General features: G+C 42.7%; 3 protein-coding genes across 3 annotated transcripts; 1 reads left to right on the forward strand and 2 right to left on the reverse strand.

Annotated features, from left to right (window-relative positions):
* Positions 1-8,759: 8,759 nt before the first annotated feature.
* sox32 (SRY-box transcription factor 32) lies at positions 8,760-9,828 on the reverse strand. The gene is made up of 2 exons (XM_021564366.3): positions 9,519-9,828; positions 8,760-9,415 (listed from the first exon to the last, which is right to left on the reverse strand). The coding sequence occupies exons 1-2, from the start codon at positions 9,826-9,828 to the stop codon at positions 8,760-8,762; spliced, it is 966 nt and encodes a 321-aa protein (XP_021420041.2).
* An 8,110-nt stretch (positions 9,829-17,938) lies between these two features.
* On the reverse strand, positions 17,939-22,786 carry LOC110489927 (large ribosomal subunit protein uL15m). The gene is made up of 5 exons (XM_021562942.3): positions 22,614-22,786; positions 22,016-22,173; positions 21,674-21,839; positions 19,292-19,415; positions 17,939-19,180 (listed from the first exon to the last, which is right to left on the reverse strand). Exons 1-5 carry the CDS (start codon positions 22,716-22,718, stop codon positions 18,843-18,845), a joined length of 891 nt encoding a protein of 296 aa, XP_021418617.1. The 5' UTR covers positions 22,719-22,786; the 3' UTR covers positions 17,939-18,842.
* On the forward strand, positions 22,782-25,523 carry lypla1 (lysophospholipase 1). The gene is made up of 9 exons (XM_021562943.3): positions 22,782-23,145; positions 23,441-23,472; positions 23,607-23,672; positions 23,806-23,853; positions 23,944-24,014; positions 24,150-24,223; positions 24,331-24,432; positions 24,652-24,828; positions 24,973-25,523. Exons 1-9 carry the CDS (start codon positions 23,077-23,079, stop codon positions 25,021-25,023), a joined length of 690 nt encoding a protein of 229 aa, XP_021418618.3. The 5' UTR covers positions 22,782-23,076; the 3' UTR covers positions 25,024-25,523.
* The last annotated feature ends 1 nt before the right edge of the window (position 25,524 follows it).

The raw sequence follows: 25,524 nt of genomic DNA on the forward strand, positions 1-25,524 counted from the left end.
CCTCCTTTTCCTGTAGTCCACAATTACCTCCATTACAACAGGGTTACATTATTGTTGATATCATTTTTTGTTATCTTATATGGCACTCTTTAAGTGACATTTTATTAACCTTCGAGAGGAGAAAACAACTATAGCATTTGGCGTGTTGATTTGTCCTTCCTGAAGGGTGTGCTACTGCTGGGAAGATATCCCCCATTAAAGACTGAAAGTTGTGAGGCTTAGTGGCCACCTCAGGGTGGGTGGCTTCCTCTGCTGTTTCTCCACAGGAAAAAGGCGGACAGCCATAGTACTGTAGTCTCCGAGAATGCCTGGAAGAATGAGCTAGGAGGCCTTGAGCTATAGGCTGTGGCGATTTTAGCATGTAATCGTGGTGGGGCAACCTCAACCCAATTTTTTTATGCTTGCAAGCAAAGCCACTACAAAACACAACACTAAACAATTCATAAATTGGACTACAACGGTGATACAGTTGTAGTCACCGTTGTAGTCACAACGGTGACTACAACGGTGATAAATGGCGCCCACAAGCCAAATGGTTTTGTTCATTGATTTCACCTGTGTTAGTTACTTACCTGGTCTCCTCAGCTCCTTATTTAGTTCTGTTTATGCCTTTGTGGTATTATTCGTTTTGACTCTACTAAGCCTTTTCCTAGCTCGTTTGTGAGAACCAGTTATAGCCTTCAGTCCTAGTTTGGATTCACCTGCCTGTTTGCCTACCTGTGTATGACCATTACCTGTGCCCAAGATTCCTGCCTTCTGCAAAGGCAAAATAAACACCTGCCGTGCTCTGCGTGTGATTCTACACCTTTTTCTCTGAGTATTCATTAGAGGCAATCCGTAATTTTGGTTAAGACATTAATGAGCATGCTAGGACGGAAGTAGTCAATACACCTATTTGTTCAGCACTTTTGATATGTACAGCAACAGAATTCAGAACATGGGCCATTCTTACAGCATTCTCCCTGTACACCATGTCATATCTCTAGGATAAATAAAGGGGACATATAAGCATACAATGAAAGTTCTTGCTGTATTCAATGATGACATTTCTCTAAAAAAAGATTATTGGCTACATGTGCACCACCAAGTCAGAACAGTAGTCAAAGTTATGATGGGCAAAAGGGAGCAAATTATTATGGTGAGGCACATTGGCTACTAACAGCTTACTACACAACATACACTTAGTACTTTCTTAGCTACAATATACATATTTCCTTTACATATTAGAAGACCTTTTTAGACTCACCTTGCTGTGCTTACTTCAACAGGAAGGTGGTGCGACGGTCCTTCGTGTGCAAATTTTGTCATCAGTCTGGCATTCTCTGGATTTATGGTTCTTTCAAGACAACTGGGAACTTGATCTTTAGGTCGGAGCACTGAAAAAAGGCTTGAGTTCCCGACTTGGAATTCGAGTTTAATCCCAGTCTGCGCTCATTTTTTTTTCCAGAGTTCCCATTTGTCTTGAACTCACTGAAGTATGAGATTTCCCAGTTCTGAGTTTCCAGTTGTTTTGAAAGCGGCATTGGCATGGCCAATGCTGAATGTTTGTCCTTTTAAGCTTGGAAAAGAGACCCTTAAACCCAGACTCGGACCACACATCCACTACACTGAATAGCAGGCCAGTGATTACTTTGCAATGCTTGCAGTTAGCCACTGATTCCTTTCTAACCACTCATTGTTGAATTTGCATTTTCCAACTTCTTGTGTAAGGTTTATGGCCAACGAGCACCAATATGTTTTATCTATAATTTCTCTTCATCGTTTCTCTTCATATGACAAGTATTTGGCAGTGAATTGTCAACTTTATTCATGATGACTGCTAGCTATGATTTTGAAAGTATGTTGCCTTGATCAACCCAATCAAAGCGTGTGTGTGTGTGTGTGTGTGTGTGTGTGTGTGTGTGTGTGTCGTGATTTGACATCATTTTCATTTTATCTGTGGCCAATGACCTTGAGCCTTCTTGGATGGGCACTTCCAATGTAACTACGGCAGCACCCAAGGGGCTTGAATTTTTGAGCTCTCCCTGTAGATTTTGCGATGATGTAGTGTCCCCATGAGTGAGCGAACACTGAGCCAATCATGGCACAACTAGAGAACATTACCAACCCCTACGCTTCGTATTTTCCGCTGGCTGCCCAATGACCACAGAAAGCACTGAGCTGGGCTGAAACACCTGCATTTTGGAGCTGCCTTCCTCAAGAAAGCAAAAAAGAGACCATGTTCGTATGCGGCTTTATTAACTCAATGATTTTGGTGGATTTAAAACAAAAAAAATTGAAAACTGATGTGACACGTATTAATAGCTAAATAACATGCAAAACATGCACAAAAAGCATGACACCTTTGCTACAGGTTGCTACTGGCTATAGGTACCCAGACCCAGAGAGGCCCCAAGAGGAGGCACATTACTCAGGCTTGTCCCTACCCTAAGCGAGCTCAAGTTGCCCAGGCCTGCCTATGCCCGGCACAGGCAGCGGACACTGCAGCCCCATCGCATAATCACCGATGACATACATGGAGTAGTTTTCCAGATTGGTTTTCCTGTTTCTCCAGCTGCGAGTCGGCAAACAGTACAGGAAGAATAACAGAGGTTGCAGCCAGGCTCCCAGAAAGTGGCATTTATAAACAGAGCACAAATAAAAGTTGAAAGGCGCACTGCTCTACTCCTGAGAGCCTAAGAGAGAGGGGGAAGTGAGGGCACGTCCTCCCTTTTAACACCCACTGCCTTTAAACAGCAGGCAGCCTAGTGCTTAAGCGCATTTGCCCAGTGACCGAAAAGTTGCTGGTTCGAATCCCTGAGCTGACTAGGTGAAGAAAAAAAATCTGTCAATATGCCCTTTAGCAGGGCACTTGTCCAACATTTCTCCTGTAAGTCAGTCTGGATAAGAGTGTCTGCCAAATGACACAAATGTAAAAACCCTGCTCACTTTGCTATACCACCTTCAAATGCTTCCAAAAACGTTCTGTGACCCCCCCCCCCCCATTTCCTCCAGGTGACATTTTTATAATTACAGTAAAAGGCCATGTCAATCTACACACCTTACGATAAGATACCGCAAATCAACATATAGGCTATGTGAAATAACAACATCAATCTCATGGGTGTGTACTCAGGTGCCAGTGAGCTTTATGTGGTGGCCCTCTTTGCTCTGTCAGGTCAGGTGGCTATCCTGTAGGCAGAAGATATGGGCCATTGTCATACAGTGGTGCTCCGGTCAGCATTGTGACTGCAGCTGAGAACTAGCTACCCTGCTGAGAGGCTGGGGCTGTATCACTCGGGCTTACCCTGCTAAGCCAATTACCACAGGTGTTAAAGTCCTCGTGTCAATACAAGCTAACAGGTGCCCACCATTGAGGGTGGAACAGCAGGATGGAGAGCGTGTGAGGACGAAGGTGTGAGGGGACGGCCAGATTGTGCCCCCATGAGACGTGCTGTTGGAATTGCTACTGGAATTCTCATCGTGAGGAGATGTCAGGCAGTGACACACACGGACGGACGTCGGACGCACGCACGCTCACACGCACACAGGTATTGTTCACGTCCCTGACCATCACACATTGCTAACAGATTCCTTTACCTTCGAGAATAGGTCGTCCAGAGAAGGCACATTCCACAGACACATCAAAGACCATTGAGGAAGAACTGTGACCGACACATCTTAAATTGTATAGGAGCTTGTTACTGGGATTTAGAGTTTAAACTGCAGAGGAAGGGTGTGCTTTGTTTTAGTGTCCACTACTGACCTGATATTTATTTACAAACAACATGATAACAGCGTCATTATTATTACCTAATCAATACCTTTCTATTCCTATGGGATTCTAGGCTACATGGGGCGGCAGGTAGCCTAGTAGTTTGAGCGTTGGACTACTAACCGAAAGGTTACAAGATCAAATCCCTGAGCTGACAAGGTAAAAATATGTTGTTCTGCCCCTGAATAAGGCAGGTAACCCACTGTTCCTGTTCCTAGAATGTGTTTCTAACTGACTTGCCTAGTTAAATAAAGGGAAAAAAATAGGTAGCACTGAGCACATTTCAGTAAATATCAAATCATTACCAATTGTTAAATACATATGAATGACATTCATTAATCATTATAATGTATTACATTTGTAAAGCACATGTAGGTTAAATATTGAATTTTTAACCTGATAGTGACCTAGAATTATTTTGCTTATGAAGGGATGTCCCAGGTGCATTGAGGTATGGAGAAAGCACAGGGAATCTTTTCCTGTGACGTGTCGACACGGCAACACGCCATCTGTCTCCATCAGTCTCATCAAATCATCAAAACACAACTGCACAAACAGTCAAACACTCACATGCATACTCCTACTCTGAGTCATAGTGCACTGTGAGACATTCAGGAAGCGCTCTGACGTCATTTCCAGAGGATGTAGTGTACGAGTGTAGGGTAGTGGGCTTGGTGCTAAATAAACAAACTCCAGATGATCACTGTGAGGGTAGCTCCTGTGAGTTACTCATCGTTAGTTACTCATCGACCTTACACTGATCTAAGTGTCCAGGGACGGGTTTTTCAAAAATGATCTATCCTGATTTTTAAGCTGTCCGATTGGATTAAATAGAAGGAATAGAACGGGAGTCCCCATTCAAGTCAAGGATTCGTCCGTTCTATTCATTCTATTGCTATGCATTTAATCCTTAGGAAAAATCCAAACAGATAACTTTGGAAAAACTGGGCCCAAGTGATCATTTACAAAAGTATAACTCAACAGATTGTTTTTGGTCAAACATACACAAATACAAATTGCATGCACGCATGCGCTCACAAACACACACACACGTACGTACGTACGCACACACAGCACATACGACTACACATACATTGAGGGTTGTTTGTGTAATCAGTTCCTATATGTGTTTGTTGACAGTCTCTGGGCTCAGGGGCTCTAATGGAGTATTGTATCTTCCCAGCAGGTCACAGGGGCCACACCCAGATGCCCCATTGTATTCAGTCTATCTGTCAGACTAAAACCCTATTTCTGTAATCAGCTGTCTGGTTCTCTGGTGGTGTCTCCCAGTTCCCAGGTCTCTGTCTGGGTCCCTGAGTCCAGAGGCACTTACTCCACTCCACAGAAGGACCCCCACTGTGTTCCCCGTGGAGACCAAAGGTCCCCACTCCCCATCACCTCTCCTCTTTCCTCTCTCTCTTCTCCCACCTCCATTCTCCTCTCTTCCTTCTCTTCTCCCACCTGCCTTCTCCTCTCTCCATTCTTCCCCTCGCATCTCTACCTTCTACTTATCCCTCTCCATTGTCCCCGGAGACAGTGGCCAATGCCAGGTTCCTACCCCAACCAGTCAATTATAGCCTGTGTCTGTGTAAAGACCTGTGAGATTAACAGGTGAAATCCCTTTGAAACTGTGGGACTGAGACTACCCTGATGAGGTTATTGTAATCTGATTGGCCCAATTAGAGCTTGATGGGAGTCGCCCCCGATAGACTCATAATTAACTGTTCTGCCATCAGATTTTTATCAGAGACAGATATTTGATTAATGAATTGGTTTTAAAAGGTGGTGGTTTTATAGGTTTTAATCTCAAGCACGCTGTACACCTACAGCGGACGGTGGGCATTTTAAGCTGGAGTCAGACACACATTCCCCTGCCTATTTATTTTAATTAATTAATGAATGCATTTAATAATTTCCCGGGCTCTTTATGTGGTCCATTTCAGTGGCATGTCTATCAAACAGACTTTCTATTACATTATATACAGGAACACAGTCAGTTTCTAGTTAAGAAGCCATTGAGTGTCTTACTTCATACTGTTTCCTGTTTGAGTTTCCTTCTCGTCCACAGACAGAGGAGACATTCCTGAAGGAGAATTCACGGATGAGCACTATCAGTAGAGAGCAGCCCTGGATTTACCCCAAATGCACCCTGTGCCTAGAACAGGAAATCATTGATGACCTTCATGTTTGAGTTGAAAGAAGAAAATCTCCAATTATAGCTGTTAAAATCTGAAGAATGCCCTCTGTAAGCAAATGCCGACCTATTTTTAGGTTGAATGTAAACCCAAGCTATTTATAAGATCAATACTCTACATACCGAATTCTAATATTTATGGATGTAATCTCTAACTACGAAACTGTTTTAGTCCTAGGAATGTCTCCTTAGGACCTGCCACATAGTTGACACATCAGTCTCCAGATTCCATAAATTCTTCCCAACTGATAACTGAATGCATTTCTAAGACATTCCACCTTGAAAGTATACACATTTCCTGAGTATAATGTAAATATGCAATATTATGCTAAACTAAATTTAGATCACTTCAATTTATATTTATCCCCTGTCTCGGCACAATAGCGCAAAAAGATGGATAATTCACATACAATTTCTACTTCACAAGTAGATTCACTCATTATAAATCTAAGGAATTAAATTAATTGTTTCCACTTGCCCTACTGGTGTCCTCTGCTGTTTACTGTTGATCATAGGAATCCTTTCACTGCTATTGTTGACACTGTCTTTGTTTGTCCTTCAGGAAATCCCTGAAACTGAATATTAATTGTTGCTAAGAGACTAAACTACAACAGAAAACACACTTGAGGAAATTTTTATGAGTTTAGAGAGAGAGAGAGAGAGAGAGAGAGAGAGAGAGGGAGAGAGAGAGAGAGAGAGAGAGAGAGAGAGAGAGAGAGAGAGAGAGAGAGAGAGAGAGATAGATGCAGATATATCAAGCCTTATCCTGTTTATTGAGTAGTTGTTATAAACTACATGACCAAAAATACGTGCATTCATATGGAGTTGGTCCCCCCTTTACAGCTATAACAGGCTTTCCACTAGATGTTGGAACATTGCTGCAGGGACTTCCCTTCACTGGGAGGTTTCCCTTCAATGGAACTTAGGCGTCTAGGCCGAACAATGAAAAACAACTCCAGACCGTTGTTCCTCCTCCACCAAACTTTACAGTTAGCACTATGCATTCGGGCAAGTAGCGTTCTCCTGGCATCCACCAAACCCAGATTCGTCCGTCAGACTGCCAGATGGTAAAGCGTGATTCATCACTTCAGAGAATGTGTTTCCACTGAGTCCAATGAGGGCGAGCTATACCACTCCTCCAGCTGACACTTGGCATTGTGCATGGTGGTCTTAGGCTTGTGTGCTGCTGCTCAGCCATGAAAACCCATTTCATGAAGCTCCCGATGAACAGTTCTTGAGCTGTCGTTGCTTCCGGAGGCAGTTTGGAACTCGGTAGTGAGTTTTGAAATTGAGGACATATTTTTTTCTTTCAGCACTCGGCGGTCCATGTGAGCTTGTGTGGAATACAACGTTGTGGCTGAGCTGTTGTTGCTCCTAGACGTTTCCACTTCACAATAGCAGCACTTGCAGTTGACCAAGGCAGCTCTAGCAGGATAGAAATTTGACGAACTGACTTGTTGGGAAAGGTGGCATCCTACAAGTGTGACGGTGCCACATTTGAAGTCACTGAGCTCTTCAGTAAGGCCATTCTACTGACAATGTTTGTCTATGGAGATTGCATGGCTGTGTGCTAGATTTTATACACCTGTCAGCAACGGGTGTGGCTGAAATAGCCGAATCCACTAATTTGTATATATTTGTATATTAGTGTATTTATGTGTGAGAGAGAGTCTCTCAGTCACACATAAACACAGTGTCTGAGGGGTTTACATGAGTATCATGGGAATGGATCTGACGTCAGATGTCTTCCGTTCATTCAGGTGGCTGTCGGTTGGAGCCTGGAAGTGCTGAGGAGAGCAGCTCTTCAGGCCCCTAATCAGCCCTCTCTCCCTGGGCCTCCATCCTGCACTTCCCCCTTCCCCACAATAATAACCGTCCCTGTCATTATTCAATGTTTCCTCATGTGAACCCTTCATAAAGGATGCTTATGAAAATATGTGTTGGTGAATCTGAGTGGGGTTGGTGGGGAGTGGGAACTTGTGATGTGTTTTAATTTTAGCATGGAGCTCTGCCTGTCTGGCCCTATGCCCTGCCATAATGCTTGACGAGTCAATAGTTTGCACTGGGTTAGCCCAGTCAGGTTGGGGCAGAGTGGGATAAACATTTTCATAAATGGATAAACATTTGGCAGCCAGAGGCATACGATTTGGGAGATGTGTAATATTTTTTGGCATATTTTTAGAGCCTTTGTGAGATGTTTTAAAATGAAACAGGAAGTTTGGAAGTTTATGCCCCTGGCGCCATTTCCCTCCCAACGCCCGGGGACGAGAAATACACAGGGCTAGAGATAAAACAGTATGTCAACAGCCTGGCTTCTGCCAACGGCTGGACAAGCAATAACTCGGACAGCCTCTCAGTCCACTCCAGTTTGTTGATATAACTAATAAATATTCCAGATCATTTGTAGCCAGTCATCCATCATAATAGAAATTCAAAAGAAACTCGTTCTTTATAAACGAATCTGTTGAAATGTTGTATAATTTGGTGCACCACACTTTTGAATCTGTTACATGTAGCATTCGCATTAGAGTATGTTCTGTTAATTACTACTACAACAACAAAAACGTAAAGGTTCTTTTAGATATATTTATAAGACATATTTGGTTGGGAAACCACTCTTTTATCAATAAGAGTACATTTTGACAACAACAGAACAAACCATATGAATAATAATGCTAAACATGTCATGTTTAAAACGTGTAACGTAATTTCCATACATCTCAATAGTAACAATAGGTTGGGGGAAAAAATATAATTTCAATAAATACATTTGGGAGTTGACATGCTGTACATGCTGTACTGGTGATCATTTTACTCCAGGGGCTCCGGCTGGCATGTGGACGGGCCAAAGTACTGTTCAAACTCACTGGGGTCCAGATCATAGAGCATGTCCAGCTGAACCTGCTCCAGGTAGAACTCCAGAGAGGGGCCAGTAGGGGGGTACAGCTGGGGGCCCGAGGCCCTGAAGTCCCCTTGCTCCCCGTGAGACATAGCACAGGCTGGGTTAGGGGGCCCACACTGCTGCAGCCCATGCTGGGTAGAGTAGTACGGATGAGGCTCTGCTGGGTATGCCTCAGTGTTAGAGTACATTAGAGGCTTGTTAGAGAATGTGGCTGCTGGATTTGTGTAAATGAACCTGTCTGGGAAGGTCTCCCTGGGAAGATGGGAAAAGTATGCCTGGGAGGATGGGTAGGTGGCTGGATGTGGGTAGGCTTGCTGCTGATGGGACTGGTTTTGGATGAGGTAGTTGAGGTCATAAGGCCTGGTAAAGCCTTTACTGCAGAGGGTGGAGAGAGGGACAGTGGCCTCCACAGGCAGGGGCCCTTTGGGGCCCTTCTTCAGCTGCTTCTTTCTGCGAGGCCGGTACTTGTAGTTGGGATGGTCAATGGTGTGCTGTACTCTCAGGCGCTCTGCCTCCTGCATGTAGGGCCGCTTCTCTGCCAGAGACATGGCCTTCCAGGTCTTACCTGCAGCAAAACAATCATGTCAGTTATCAGTATATAATTGTTGAAATATAAATAGTCTCGTCATAGTTTTAATTTAAATGGGAATTATTTGAATTAAACTTACCGAGAATTTTGCTGAGGTCGGTATTCTCCAGGTCAGGGTTGAGTTGGGCCAAGCGTCTGCGTTCCTCCTTGGTCCAGATAATGAAGGCGTTCAGCGGCCTTCTGACCCGCGTCTCTGCGGATGATTTCGGCTCAGGACTAGCGCAGCTGGAGTCAGAGTTGACCGAGATAGGACTGGTTGGGCCAGAGCCGGGGGACTTCGCCTCGGACATCAGCTCACTCTGGGAAGACTCACAGCAGAACTTGTCGCTTTCAAACATGGCTTTCGTTGGGCACAGTTCGAAATGTGTGGAGATCGGATCAAAGTACATGGTTACTATCTTTTTAACCTTTGACGTTGCTCTCCTACTCCAGTATTGATGGAGATCGGCTATATGCGCTCCTTCCACCAATGGGAGCCCAGGAGGAGTGGATTTAAGGTGTGAAATCCAGGTGTTTTCTCAAGTCATTGATAGTCCTTGATGCCTCAATCTATTATCAGTCATTCATCAGTCATGAAACCGAAATTGACATTTAATATTAAATCAAAAGAATACACGTAAGCCTATTATTTCCTTTTCGACAAAAATGAATTTATAATATCCCTTTTAAAATGTTTCGTGATAAATGCTGTCATGATTCGCTGCAATGACTGCTCGATTGCATCACGGCAATCTTGGCAAAGTTGACATAGGCCTAGATGTCTTCACAGGCTGTTAATAAGGTATTCATTGCGGATTTACTTTTTAGGAATCTGGCAAATTCCTATGCCTAAAATGAATCGGATGACTACTTTATTCCCCCTTTGATATATCTTTCTGTTTTTTTTATTGAGGCATTACCTTTTCCTGTGTGTGATAAACAAAACGAGATAAATTGGCTGTCACTCTAACATTAAAGTTATGTGGCAGTACTTTAGTTATTCATTAAAAGACCACGGGCCACGTGCAAATTGCCCTCTCCTCTTATCAGGTCCACTGTCTCTATCAAAGCACATTTTACAGGACGGTAACAAACATGATCAAGGCAGATTTATTATAAGATTAAGGCGCACAAATGTTTACCACCAACAAAAGAGGTATATCAACTTTTGAAAAGGCCGCATTACAAGCTCACCTTTGTGTGTGACAATGGTCTATTTCAAGTCGATTCATCAGTAGGTCTATAATAAAAGAAATAGGCTATTGAGTTAATGCCATCTTGGACATGCTGTGGGTGTTCATGGGTTAACACAAAGACATATCCATTATGTCATATCCAGTAATACATATGTAAGAAAAATATGTAGCCTATTTTAAACAGGCCTTTTTGACAGTTGGCGTGCATGGTCCTGTTGCCTTTGCCCTGTCAGGTTTTTCGGAGTGATAAGATTTGCACAGGAAGTCCTAAAAGGTCAGGAAGGAAAATCTATTGGAGTTGTGTGGTACAAGGGACAGTGTAACCCCCCAGAGAGCTAGGGCGAGCTTGTTTTCATATAAACATGTTTCATTTTTACAACTCCTGAGATTGTTCATGAACTCACAAACTTCGATGTCAAAATAACCTCAGCGAGTCAACAAACCCTGGCTGCTCGCGCAGCCTTTGAGTTCAGTCAATATATTCCTGTTGATTTTCAATTTGCATGACTAGTCTAAAAAAGTATTAACATGACATAATTCCTCTCGGTTTCATCTGATAATCCCACTCTATTTTCTTTGATTACACATCTGATTATACATCCCATCAACTTCAACAATGGAGGCTAGGGTCATTACAAGCAGTTTATGTCGATGTGGAATCAAGACTACATAGAGGAACGCCCGTCATCCATTCTGGCCTGTACCTGAAACTTTTTCTTTGTGGCTAGACGACTTGCTGTCATGTCTTCAGCCTCTGCTGTTAATGTCAAAACGGCATATAATGGGTCTTATTGTGAGAATACACACGACAGTGTGCTTCATTAATTTCGGCCTCCACCTGCACTGTTTTGTAGCGACAGACCAATTGCTGTTATGTAGTCCATGTCTTTAGGCCCCGTAAAAAAAAGGTAATGGATGTTGACACCTTGGTCAAACAGAGTCAGTTCTGATGTTGTTGCCTCGGTTAATTCAATAACAGGGGGGGGGGGGGGGGGGGGGGGGGTGTCAAGGTTTATTTTTCTTTTAGATCCTCCTCTTTTAGACCGTTTAAAGTAGACTCTTCAAAGTAGAGAGATCGGTCTGAGAGTCGGCACAACGAAACTTTGGGCCCGGAGGTGTATGTTTGTGAATCGATACAATCTATGCTTGCTTATTAGACCGTCTAATGGTAACATAACGAAGTAATCGAATTGAAGTGAAGTACTCCAATTGAAGCATAGGCTAGCCACACTAAATGTGGCTGAGTAGGCTATAGCCCTATTTGTTTAAATTGCTCTAGGCCTAGTAAAATATGTTAATGAGGTTTATATTTTCATGATCTCGCACAGGGTCCGTTGATTGCGCGCTTTGACGTTGCATACGAAACTAATCACATTAAGTTATATAGCCCAATGGAAATTTCAAAGGATTTTTTCAAATTCATTTTCGTTATTGTTTATTAGTTTACAAACGAATGAGTTAAATACATACATTTTGTAGGAATATAGCCCATGTCATATACTTTACTAGATGTCCACACGATCGAGTTACACGACACAAGGAGTACTTATGTGATAGCAAGTATTATTAGCATAATAAAGCCAATAAAAAACGTATTTTTTGTATACCCACAAAATGTATTTCAATGTTTTTCAGGGACTGTAAGAATTAGGGTTAGAATCCACATCCGAGTGTTAGAAAGCACACAGACAGCTGCCGTGAGAAAAGCGCTAATGGATTTAATTAATTCGCTTCAAAGACTCAGCATGAATACAATAATGTTAGTTTCGGTTGACGTTTCTGTAAATTGGGCAAATATTGGAGAATTTAGTAATATCTGACATTGAAAGTAGCTCATCTTATTTCCCCCTTAATTATGTTATCTATTTACAGTTGATGTCGGAAGTTTACATACACTTACGCTGGAGTCATTACAACTCGTTTTTCAACCACTCCACAAATTTCTTGCTAACAAACTATAGTTTTGGCAAGTCGGTTAGGACATCTACTTTGTGCATGACGCAAGCCATTTTTTCCAACAATTGTTTACAGACAGATTATTTCACTTATAATTAATTCACTGTATCACAATTCCAGTGGGTCAGAAGTTTACATACACTAAGTTGACTGTGCCCTTAAACTGCTTGGAAAACTCCTGAAAATGATGTCATGGCTCTAGAAGCTTCTGATAGGCTGATTGGCATAATTTGAGTCAGTTGGAGGTGTACCTATGGATGTATTTCAAGGCCTACCTTCAAACTCAGTGCCTCTTTGCTTGACATCATGGAAAATCAAAAGAAATCAGCCAAAATTGTAGACATCCACAAGTCTGGTTCATCCTTGGGATCAATTTCCAAACGCCTGAAGGTACCACGTTCATCTGTACAAACAATAGTACGCAAGTATAAACACCATGGGACCACGCAGCCATCATACCGCTCAGGAAGGAGACGTGTTCTGTCTCCTAGAGATGAACGTACTTCAATGCGAAAAGTGCCAATTCAATCCCAGAACAACAGCAAAGGACCTTGTGAAGATGCTGGAGGAAACAGGTGCAAAAGTATCTATATCCACAGTAAAACGAGTGCTATATCGACATAACCTGAAAGGCCGCTAAGCAAGGAAGAAGCCACTGCTCCAAAACCTCCATAAAAAAAGACAGACTACGGTTTGCAACAGCACATGGGGACAAAGATCGTACTTTTTGGATAAATGTCCTCTGGTCTCATGAAACAAAAATAGAACTGTTTAGCCATAATGACCATCGTTATGTTTGGAGGAAAAAGGGGGATGCTTGCAAGTCGAAGAACACCTGGCTTAAGGACAACAAAGTCAATCCTATAGAAAATTTGCAGGCAGAACATAAAAAGCGTGTCCGAGCAAGGAGGCCTACAAACCTGACTCATTTGCATCAGCTCTGTCAGGAGGAATGGGCCAAAATTCAACCAACTTATTGTGGGAAGCTTGTTTGACCCAAGCTAAACAATTTAAAGGCAATGCTACCAAATACTAATTGTGTGTATGTAAACTTCTGGCCCACTGGGAATGTGATGAAAGAAATAAAAGCTGAAATAAATCATTCTCTCTACTATTATTCTGACATTTCACATTCTTAAAATAAAGTGGTGATCCTAACCAACCTGAGACATGGAATTTTTACTGGGACAAAATGTCAGGAATATTTTAAAACTGAGTTTAAATGTATTTGGCAAAGGTGTATGTAAACTTCCAACTCCATCTATACATGCAGGCCTACCCTGGCATTATATTGTCCTCTATCGTGCTTAAATTACAGAAAAGGTAGAGGAATGTGCAGTGTGTTGTTATCACACAGCTGTGGTTTTATTTCACATTCTTAAAATAAAGGGGTGATCCTAACTGATCTAAAATGGGAATGTTTACTAGGATTAAATGTCATGAATTGTGAAAAACTGAGTTTAAATGTATTTGGCTAAGGTGTATGTAAACTTCCGACTTCAACTGTACCTTTGGCATTTACTGGTCATAAAATAAGACATTTTGATTTATTTTTAGAGTTGTCCTAGATTTTCATTATCTTCTTAACCATTCTGTTTTGTCATGAACTGCAGGTAGGTGAGTAATGATTCATCGAATTGGTTTCTTAATCTCTGAATGGATGTCCGTATGCCCAGAGTAGGCATATCATTGCATTGCTTCATGCATGCCATTGTGACGGTTGACATCTAAGCAACTAGGGACAGTGCTGTTGCTGAATGGTCACTATAATGTTTGTATGGGGATTGTTCTCTGAAGATTCCCCATCACAATGTTCCATTGTATTGGACAGAAGTCATATATGAGACACTCCTCTCTGTCTTCAGTCTGATTTGGAGTGAGCCAGGATGGAGGTCTCCAGGTGCCTCCACTCCAGTCGACCTGCCCGAGGAGCACCTTCTCTGCTACACGCTCACTGGATTACCGGGGCTGTGGGAAGATGCAGCCATAGACAGGTCAGAATAAAGATCCCTGCTAGGACAGTGGCTTGGATGTGGATCATGTATGTACCTGCCTAGGACATGCTGGAGCAAATCCTGTCCCTCGATGGACCTAGGACATGCTGGAGCAAATCCTGTCCCTCGATGGACCTAGGACATGCTGGAGCAAATCCTGTCCCTCGATGGACCTAGGACATGCTGGAGCAAATCCTGTCCCTCGATGGACCTAGGACATGCAGTAGAAAGAGGAAGCTCACTGGATGGAGTGACGTGAGGCTGATTAGCTGGATATACTCATCTTAATCACCAGTGGGACCATATTGCATTGTGTCAGTGTGCGGTGTGCTCGCAGGGGGTTACACTTGTAGAATGATCTTCACCAACCATACTTTGAAACGCTGTGTGTTTGAAATAACTACAAGGACAAGTGTGCAACAAAAAAATGGAGACTCCAAAAAATAGAGTATTTCTAACAAGAGGATGTAAAGCAAGGTCATGTGTCTTGGGGGCTTTGTTAACGAACCTCTGTATTCCAGTGGACTCGTATAAAACAGGCCCACATGGAGATACGGGTGAGTTTCCATACAGTGGCTGTTCATAGCAAACTGTGATCTGAGGTTTGAGGTGTGACCTGCATTGTCACAAAACCGTGTGAGATGGCATTATGTGGAGTGGGTCTCTGCATGGTGACTGTTGGTTCAGACTCCTACTGTATTGTATGGACCCAGGAGGCTGGCATCGGTTACACTGTCAGCCTCAGACATCATTCTATGCAGCAGCCTTCCCCCCTCTTCTCTCCTTCTGCCTGCATCCAGCCAGTGCTAATCAGGTATTTGAGCACACACTGAGGCCTCAGCCCTGGGTGCCAGCCCCAGCACTTGTAAACAGTGCCCTGCCCTGGTCTGTCCTACGTGGGGTTAACTGAGAGGATTACCCCCCCCCCCCCCCCTAATGTGGCTTAATGTGGTCTCATTAGTTGAACACAATGATGTCCCCACCTCTCAGAGCAGATAACACACCATGCTTTTAGCCCCAAACAGAGCTTAAAACCCATCCTCAGACCATCAAACTCAGGCTGCAGACAGCGCTGCAGTAGCAGGGGCCAGACACAGAATGGGTGTATTAGGCTATCATATCATTTTTGCGGTTATTTCATCATGATTATGTATTTATTTAAGGGTGATTTGCATTTTTTTTTTAAAGATACACTTGAAATATATATTTTAATACATCATTTTTTTCTGTTTTCTTTTCATATGTTTAAGTCCAATGCTTGGAATATTAAATAAAACAAGACAAACACGATCTAGGTACTGATATTGCAATGTTGTAATACATTCAGTGGTTATGAAGAAGTCAAATATATACCCAATCAACAGCATGTTAGCAAGAACACAACACTGTTGGTTTAGAAAAGACAAATATAAAAGAGGCATCTAGAGATCCAACAGGAACCAATGACGGCTGTCTATTGTGTCAGGCCTCTGTGACATGATGAGGAAAAAGCACTTCATTGTCCTTATCCTATCATCGGATTAAAACTTCATTCCTGCCTATGATGATTTATTGGTGTAAATCCCTTGTGGGTTACACATAAATGTCTTCCATTGCTAAATGCATTGCGCCGCAGCTCTGAAATACGCTATTGAAGGGAAGATCATTTTCAGTCATGCCTAAAAACAATTCTATTCTTTGTAAATGAGCAATTGTATTCTGGACCTGGCCCTCTGATAAGACCCTTATCTATTAAATTGAGTGCTTCTTTTATTATCCGGGCTATTGAGCTTGGGCATTTGATGAAGTGGTGTTGTATTGCCACAGCAGGCTATTGCACTATACATCCAATCTAGACAGTCTCAGTCACTGATCCTCTCTGCTGTTCTACAGCGCTGTCATGGACACTGTATCCCATCATGGTGCTGTGCACTATACCAGATTCTCATAGTTTAACCAAAGGTAAAGACTTGTCCCCTAGTGATGTACAGTATAGCCCTTTGATCTGTCCCACTGTACTGTCCCACTGCTCCTCCCTGTCCTGTCACTAGTCTTGTCTGTGTGTCTGTCTTGCCTGTGTGATCCCCCTGGCAGACAGACAGACAGAGCTCCATCTGATTGCAATCGCCTCTAATTATTAACTGGTCTGGATAAGTATCAGTGTATAACCCTCACCAGACCTGCGAGACACCATGATATCTGCGTCTGTCCCAAACGACCTACTCAGCGATAGCCGACAGGCAATCACAATGACCTGGTCTACTTGGACAACGACAATGTTGAATGTTTAATTAGATAGTGTGAACTGGGCAGAATATCACACTCAGACATTAGATTATTTGGAGCACAAGCCATGGTAAATGCTTTGTAAACTCCCAGCAAATATTTGAAATCTTAAATGTTGGATAATTGCTTAGGGAACTCGATTGATGGCGTTTCTATAAAACGTTGTTTAGTCAGTCTAATTTAGGGTTAGAGTCTAATAACACTTTAGTCTACTATTATACTAAAGTGATGCTTTCTGTGTAGATACTTAAAATTCAACATATACTCCAGGTTAGGGATTTCAGAGAACCATCCCGAAGATTTAAACCAGAACCAGATTCAAACGGATTTCTGTTGCTTTGAAGATAAGGACTGTAGCTCTGCAATAAACAGTAATTGTTTAGTTGCTTTCCTGTGGTGTGATTTATTTCAAGTACTGTGCTGTAAGATTTCAGGCTTGTTTTCCCGGCAGGGCCTGACGTGTGTGTACAGTGTCAACTAGGTGTATATGTTGGTTTATTATCGTCAACAAGATGCCAATCCTGAGATTCCCACCTCCATCACCCGCACCCCCCATTCACACATGACTCCACCTAGAAAAACACTCATGATGACCTTCGAATGTGACCTTTGCACAGTATACAGAAATAGCATAATACGATCTCTAACTACCTAAGTAGTAACAATGGGATTAAGACATTTTTCATTTAGAAATTAACAGCTGTGCACTGTAAAATTCCTTTAACATTTCAATTGTGAAAGTCTAAACCGTTGGCAATTCCTATTACAATACACCCAAGCTATTTACAATACACACACTAGATAATACAGATAAAATAAGTAAATAAGTAAATTCATATCAACATTGTTTAGTTCATATGAACCAAAGTTTATTTCTATTGAAAATCCCTGCATCATCAGTACGAGTATAGAAAGAGCATGGCAGTGGGACTACTGAGGTGCTGCTGCTCCCCTACACGCTCACACACAAACATATGCTTCCCTAGATAAAGACTTTCATGCAGCAGAAAGACAATGTCAGCGTAGAATACCAAGTTATTTATGGAGAACGTTTTGTCTTAAAAAAAAAATAGAAGTGGGATGGGAAATACAGTATGAATATAAGGGCCTTTTCTGATTTGATTTATTATTTTATTGATGTGGAATACCTCATCCTAGTATTGCCGGAAAGGGTTATCACTTAGATAGCAATCAGGAAGTGATTTTGGAGCATTACATCAATACAATCATGGCATTTTCTAAATAGTCTTTACATATCAGTCAGCTTTAGATCATAACAGGGGTAGAACTACAAGTGTGTGTGCCTCAGATTGTGTTCCAAACAAGGGGGGGGGGGGGGGGGGGTACAGTCGTTTGAACGTCCAGGCCAGGATACAGCTGCCTATGACTCATTTCAAACTCCCCCTTCTCCAGCCGAGGCAGCCCATTTTACATTTAACACACATCAGCAGGCATCTGCTTCCTGTTTTCATTCTTTGAGTCATCTTATGTTTCTTATTTCCCCCTCACCTGTTGGGGTCTATGTTCCTTCCATCATGTTGGACATTGGTGTTTCCAGCTAGGGGAACTAAAGCACCACCAGCGGAAGTGATCATTACAGCACTTTCATCTGAGACTGCAGTGGGGTTACTTATCAAAGTCAACACATTAGTCCAAGTGTCCGCTGTCCCAAGAATTTCCCTGATCAGTGCACGACCGTACCATGTTTGTAACCTAATCAAAATGAACTCCTCCAACCACTATAAGCGTTGATCATAAAGCATTGGTGCATTACCTACAGAGCTGCACCATAGAAATACATTGTCAGATCTTGGGTGAAACACCCCTAAGATGAACGACAGAACAATGGCACTAAATGATGAACATTAAATACAACACACGCAGCGGATCAGCGGTGTTAAGAAAAAGCTGAATCTATTGTCAAGTTGTGCTCAGAGACATTCCTTTTAAAAACAATCACAAAAAAAATCAGGACATTTATGTACATCAACAGAGCATGTTAATTTGAATCATTTATGAACTGTAATATTGGAGCAGTTTATCATCAGTCGGTTTCAGTATCTTCTTCTCGGCCATGTTGACGACCCAGCCTGGCGAGAGGCCAAAGAAGATCTGTCTGGGGTCCTTTATCATAGAGAGCATGTGGAACAATTCGTCTTTGGAAATGTCCGGTAAAACGTAGCCATACTTCTGGGCCAAGGCTATCCGTGCTTTTTGAATCTTCTCTGGATCTGCCAGGTAACCCCGGTTGGCAGCATCTGTGTAGTAGGGGACCATGTCTTCCCCAGGCAACATTCTCTTTGGAATGGGCTGTCCACTTATGAAGAATGGGACAGGCTTACAGAGGACCGCTAACAGACAAGAGGAAAGCACAGGGTTACAAACACTCCAAAATGCATACAATTTAAGTGGCGTCATGGCAAGATCATTAAGTTTTGGCCTAACGTGTCACTACTACTCACCAAGACTTCTGGGGTCATAGAAACCTGTAGTGACCATCCCTCCGTTTCTCTCAATGGCAGCAATGGCCTCTTCAGACGCCATCTGAACTTCTATGTTGACTTTCGCCGCAAAGATACCAGCACCCTAGTAACACACACAATTGAATGCAACATTAAATAAAATAGACTACCAAAACAGAACAAACTAGCGGGATGGGAAAAACAGTCTTTGGGTAATGACAGCTACAATCTTAACTAAATACTGCCACCTACTGGCAAAAGATAGGTGCACTAAATAACTACAGATCCAAATAAAATCTAAATCAAATGTTATTTGTCACGTGCTGAATACAACAGGTGTAGTAGACCTTACCGTGAAATGCTTAATTACAAGCCCTTAACCAACAACGCAGTTCAAGAAATAGCCATACTCCTTGCATTACATATGTAACAGGGTTGGTTATGTTTCCACGTGCCTCTAAAGAAAGGTGTATTTAATGTTCAAGCATTCTTATTGATTGGTTCAATTCCGATGACAAGGCATGCTAGTTTTTGCCCCGACTGAAGAACTTGGATTGCAATGCTTGGAGTTTGTTTTTGAGCGTCTCAAAGCCCATAATCTGAAGTTGGCTCCAAAGAAATGCCATTTCATGAAGAGGTCAGTGCGGTTCTTGGGGCATGTCATGAGTGAAGGTGTGGCCACAGACCCAGAAAAAGTGAAGGCTATTGCAGGGATGACAGAGGATCTCATGGAGGATAACACGGACGTGCCCTCCCAGGGGAAGATTCGGTTCTCTCGGAATGATAGTCTATTACCAGGAGTTCATTGAGGGGTGCTCCACCATCGCTAAGCCTCTGCATGGGCTGACAAATGGGACGAAGGCACCAAGCCATGGTAAAGGCAAGAGGAAACGAGAAATCCATAGGAAACTCACAGCAGCAGACTGGACTGGTGAGTGCAAACAGGCCTTTAGTCAGTTGAAACGAGCTCTCCTCGATCAGGTCATGCTAGGCCAGCCTGTGAACAGAGATGGGTTGCTAAACTCACTCCATTCGAGTTTGACATCAAGTACATCCCCGGTCCCAAGAATGTCATTGCTGATGCACTCAGTAGACAGCCATTTGTGCAGCAGAGTGCTCTCCACCACATCACAAGGGTTCCATACAAGTCCCTGCTGGAAGAAGCTGCAGGAGTTCATGCTGAGAAGGTGCAAGATGTGTTCCGCTGGTCGAACCACCCATTCAACCTCGAGAGCTGCTCACCGTCAATTGAGGCAGATGCCTGTGAAATTGTCGTGGACTGCCAAACTACCTCCCAACCTTCTCCTGGTTCTCTGTCAAATGAAGTGGTGGCAGCAGTCCTGAGGTCGCAAGGGGAGGCTGGTCTACAGAACGGTGCGCTGCTACTGCCTCAGCTCACTCAGTCACTGGTGCCATCTGAGATGTCAGATGTGAGAGTGCTATCCCGTGACGACCTGATATCAAAGCAGCGCCAGGATGACGCACTCGAAAGAGTTGTCTTCTATGTGGACAGGGGCCGGAGACCTTTTAGGAGGGAACGTGGCCATGAACCACTCGAGGCTCTGCAGATTCTGAAGACCTGGGAGAAGCTCACTCTGAAAATGGGTGTACTATATCACGTTACCAAAAGTTTGCTGTCAAAAAAGAAGACGTACCAGTATGTAGAACCCACCTCCATGAGGGCGACAGTTTTGAAGGGTGTCCACGATGAAGGTTCTTATCGTCACTGAGTGTACTGAACATGTAACATGCATGCTTTCCTAAGGGGTCTTTATTCTCTAAAGAGAATTAGGGGAATTTAGTCTTTGCACTGGACTATTTAGTGACATATATATTGCAAGGTATTGCATACCTCGTTTTGTTTCTTTATAGTATGCAAGTGTAATTCAGTGGGGGAGAATGTAACAGGGTTGGTTATGTTTCCACTTGCCTCTAAAGAAAGGTGTATTTAATGTTCAAGCATTCTTATTGGTTGGTTCAATTCCGATGACATGGTGTGTCATTGGCCCCGCTTGCAGATAGGGGGAGATCGAACGTCGGGTCTCCCCAGTATGAAAATGTGATGCAAGGGATTTTGCCATCGACAGCCATCAACATCATTAAGCCCTGCACAACTAACATGCTGTTTCCTATTTAACAACAGCTAATAAATCATGATCAACTGGGACCACTGGCTGGGGTGATTTATTTGGACAAAACACAATGCAAGGAGAGTATGATTAACATCTCTTACACATAAGCACTTAACTGCCTTTGTGAGATTGTGCTTCATCTCCAATGTTTAATTGAAGCTTCTGTAACAATTAACTCCCCCAAATCAAGCGGAGACATCGGCTAACTATGACAGTTTACGTGTGAACGTAGCCAAGGCAACCATCTTACCTCGCCAACAAGCTGAACACCATAGTCCCTCTTCTGTGGCTGGATGGTCACTCCCCTGCCATTAACCAGCTGAGTCAGGTCAATGGGCTGAGTGGGGTCAACCCGGCCCAGGTCAATCAGATACTGCAGCCTGTTCAGGGTCAGGGGCTGGTACTGAGCCCGCCGACTGGGAAGAAGAGCACAAATTTGTGAGTATAATCTCCTGTCTCTAGCTATGTATGTACAGAGATGCAGCATGAAAAGTTACAAGACCTTTTTTGCTTCTAGGCCACCAACTCTGTATAGTATGATCATTTGATGATAGAACATGGAGTGTTCAACAATGGACATCAATGTATTTACCTGTGTCCCTCATTGTAGCCGTATTTTGGGATGGCTAGATAGAAGGGAGTCTGACCCCCCTCGAACCCCAGACGAGGTCGGTTGCCTCGCTGCCTCTCCCCCTTGTGACCCCGGCCACTTCTGTTTCCTCCATGTTGGCCTCTGCCTCGCTTCTTCTCCTGCAAAATAATAGACAAGATGAAAAATACCAGCGTTAAAACAGCTGTACATATTCTTCACTATTAATGTTCAATAATATATCCATAGTAATTAATCGCTAATTGTTTATCATTGGCACAATGAATTCCTGCAACGAATGTCTGTTTGAGACGAGACCAAAACTGTCTGACTAGAAATTATAACTACTATGCTATTTGCTTGTGTTTGATATAGCAGACAGTGATGATAACTGACCAATTGTGTTAAAATCAGATGTTGTGCTTACATTCTAGGGGTAAACAAGAGATTTAGCTATAGATAGCTACTATTTGTACAAGCAAGCCATCTTTGGCTGGCTAAGTTACAGTAGCTAGCTAACGTTAGCTGATGGCTACTACTAGCCATGCTAGTTAGCTTGCTAGCTATTCAGCAACTGATGGTCTGGTAAACGCATACTTACAGCCTTCTTGGTCCCCGGTTCAGGTCGTAAGTTTGCTAATGAAATACGAGGCAAATTCTGCAAAATATCTAATGCCTTCCCACTAGGTTTTCTCGTAAAAGACATCGTCCTCTCCACATGTCAACGTCACCCAAGGACAAAATCGGCTACCATGGATATTGCTCACGTGACACACAATCTAGCATTTGCGGGAAACGGAAGTGCCATTGTTTCACAGACTTTTAGACCATCTGTATTTTCTACGACTTGAATGGATTAGTACATTGTCCTATCCACTGGGTTTACCAGTTAATGAATTCTTACTGCGCTCTCTCTTTGCCAAACTGATGCCCGCGAGTACCAAAACATACTGTTCCCGCAACTATCGCATGTAATAACAAGGGCGATACAAATTTAACGTTTTCGTTCCATCCAAGGATACATCGTCAATTCTCTTGGAGAATAACAGCTGCCTGTACGTTGTATGTGCGGTAATAGTATGTCAGTGCCCTTGCCTGCTATTGTACCTGCCGCTCGGAAAGCCACTGCAGCGGTGAGTTAAGATGATTTTTGACAGCGAGTTTTGAATGCATAGTTTATTGTTGCGGACAATAACTTGCCCTCACATTAAAACTATAGTCTCACTTACGTCTGTATTCTCAGTAAAGGACCACTAGTGGGAAGCTAGAATCAAGTGTTTTAGTGTAGGGCTGTAACAAAATCCTGCACAGTAGCTCTCCAGGTGGAGGGTTGGCCACCCCTGACCTAGATTTACCAACCATAGACATTGAAGTGTTGTCAATAAAGCTAACCACATTGTACGTTTATGTATATATTTTGCATTACAGGTGATATTTCTTCATGGCCTAGGTGACACTGGGTATGTGCAGCTTATTAGTTTCATCCCTCATCTTACTCCTTCCACTCACCATTGACTTCAGGGTTATCTGTTGTTATTATTCCCTTTCACTATAGTCTATAGCTCATAAAATGTAATTTGCTTTTTGTTCATAGCCATGGCTGGGCAGAGGCCTTTGCTGGGATCCGGACACCACATGTGAAATACATCTGTCCTCACGCGTGAGTACCTCTGTGGACAAGTACAGCTCCTGTATTTGAATAATGTTGATGATAGTGATTATTGATGACATTGGGTTTAGTATACACATTTATTACTGACATTTAAATATTTTTGTTTATTTTGATTTTTCAGTCCAATCAAGCCTGTTACATTAAACATGGGGATGTCCATGCCCTCCTGGTAAGAAGGGAAGTCTCTTTCATTTGATATAAAGTAGGCAATATCGAAGAACAGTACTGTTTGGGTTAATCACTCCCCTCTATGTTTTAGGTTTGACATCATCGGATTGCAAACAGATGCAGAGGAAGACGAAGCTGGTATTAAACAGGCTTCAGAGAATAGTAAGTTAGAGTAGTAGGTTTGAATGTAGCAGTACTAGGACATTACAGTATGATGGAAGTTTAAAACGGTATGAACTTGAGCTTGACATGATTCTATTTGAGCTTGATTTGATTTACTGCTTCCAATCTCCTCAGTTAAAGCACTGATAGATCAAGAAGTGAAGAATGGAATACCATCACACAGAATTGTTCTTGGTGGATTTTCTCAGGTAGACTAGTGTATGACAACAAAAAACTGTAAAACAATGCTGAAATCTACATAATTCAGTGGTAAGACAGTGAGTATTCATGTTTTTGTGTGCTTTGGCATAAATAGGGTGGAGCGTTGTCTCTGTACACAGCTCTCACAACCCAACAGAAGCTGGGGGGAGTGGTGGCCCTCAGCTGCTGGCTCCCTCTACGGAACTCCTTCCCCCAGGTAATACACTGTATCCTGCATTAGAAGTGTTCTGTGGTGCACTTAGGTTATGCATATGATCCATTCAATTGTTTTGGAATGCAAACAGTCTATCAGCTTGTTACTTTACCAAATCACACAAATCAACAATGTTCAAAGTCCAAGACAGACCAAATCATTTAAGAGGCATTGCAAATTGTAGCTGATTTGAAATATAACCCTAATGAAATCTTTTTTCAGGCATCGAGAAACTCTGCCAACAATGAGATGCATGTCCTGCAGTGCCATGGCGAGGCGGACCCTCTGGTGCCCGTAATGTTTGGATGTCTCACTGTAGAGAAGCTAAAGACCCTATGCAATCCATCCAACATCATCTTTAAGACCTATCCCAGAATGCCACACAGTGCCTGCCCTGAGGTTAGTATGGTTTGCACAGTGGCTGTGAGAAGAGACTAGAATGAAGATTGGAACTTTTTGAAGACTTTGGACATGCACTATTGAATTGATATGAAATGACTTTATATTTTGTGCAGTAATACTTGTCTTTCTTGCATCCCACAGGAAATGATGGATATCAAGCAGTTTATTGAAAAGCAGCTTCCTCCAATCTAACAGTTAGACCCACACACCCACCACCATCAGAGCTCATCGAAGGTGACACCTGTGACGCTCCATAGACTGTCTGAACCACAGACCTCACTCAATAGAACCTGCTAACTCTGGCTGTCAGAGACAGAGTCCGAGACAGGCCCTAGGGCTAGAGACAAGCTGGGGTGAGGGACATCATAACTAAAACTATTGTATTTTCTGCTGGAGCCAGGTGGAATCCTCAGTATTCGAATCGTTAATGTTGTCAGTTGCCAGTAGTGTAGCTGTTTGCTATTGGGATGCCATCTTTCCCAGGGAATACATGTGTTGGGAGTATCTTAGATTGTATGGTTTGAAAATATGATCCTTAATATGTTGATTTGTAATAAATAACTTAATGAATGTATAAAAGCCTGATATAATGCAAGAGTAAAATAAGAATATGGCATAAAAGTATTGTGCTTTAATAGATTTGTAAGAATTGGAAGCAATGTTCTGTCAATTCAATACACAAATACCATATAT

This window comes from Oncorhynchus mykiss, chromosome 15 (assembly GCF_057628025.1).
Source record: "Oncorhynchus mykiss isolate SJ-2025 chromosome 15, ASM5762802v1, whole genome shotgun sequence".
In the NCBI taxonomy this organism is placed as follows: Eukaryota; Metazoa; Chordata; class Actinopteri; order Salmoniformes; family Salmonidae; genus Oncorhynchus; species Oncorhynchus mykiss.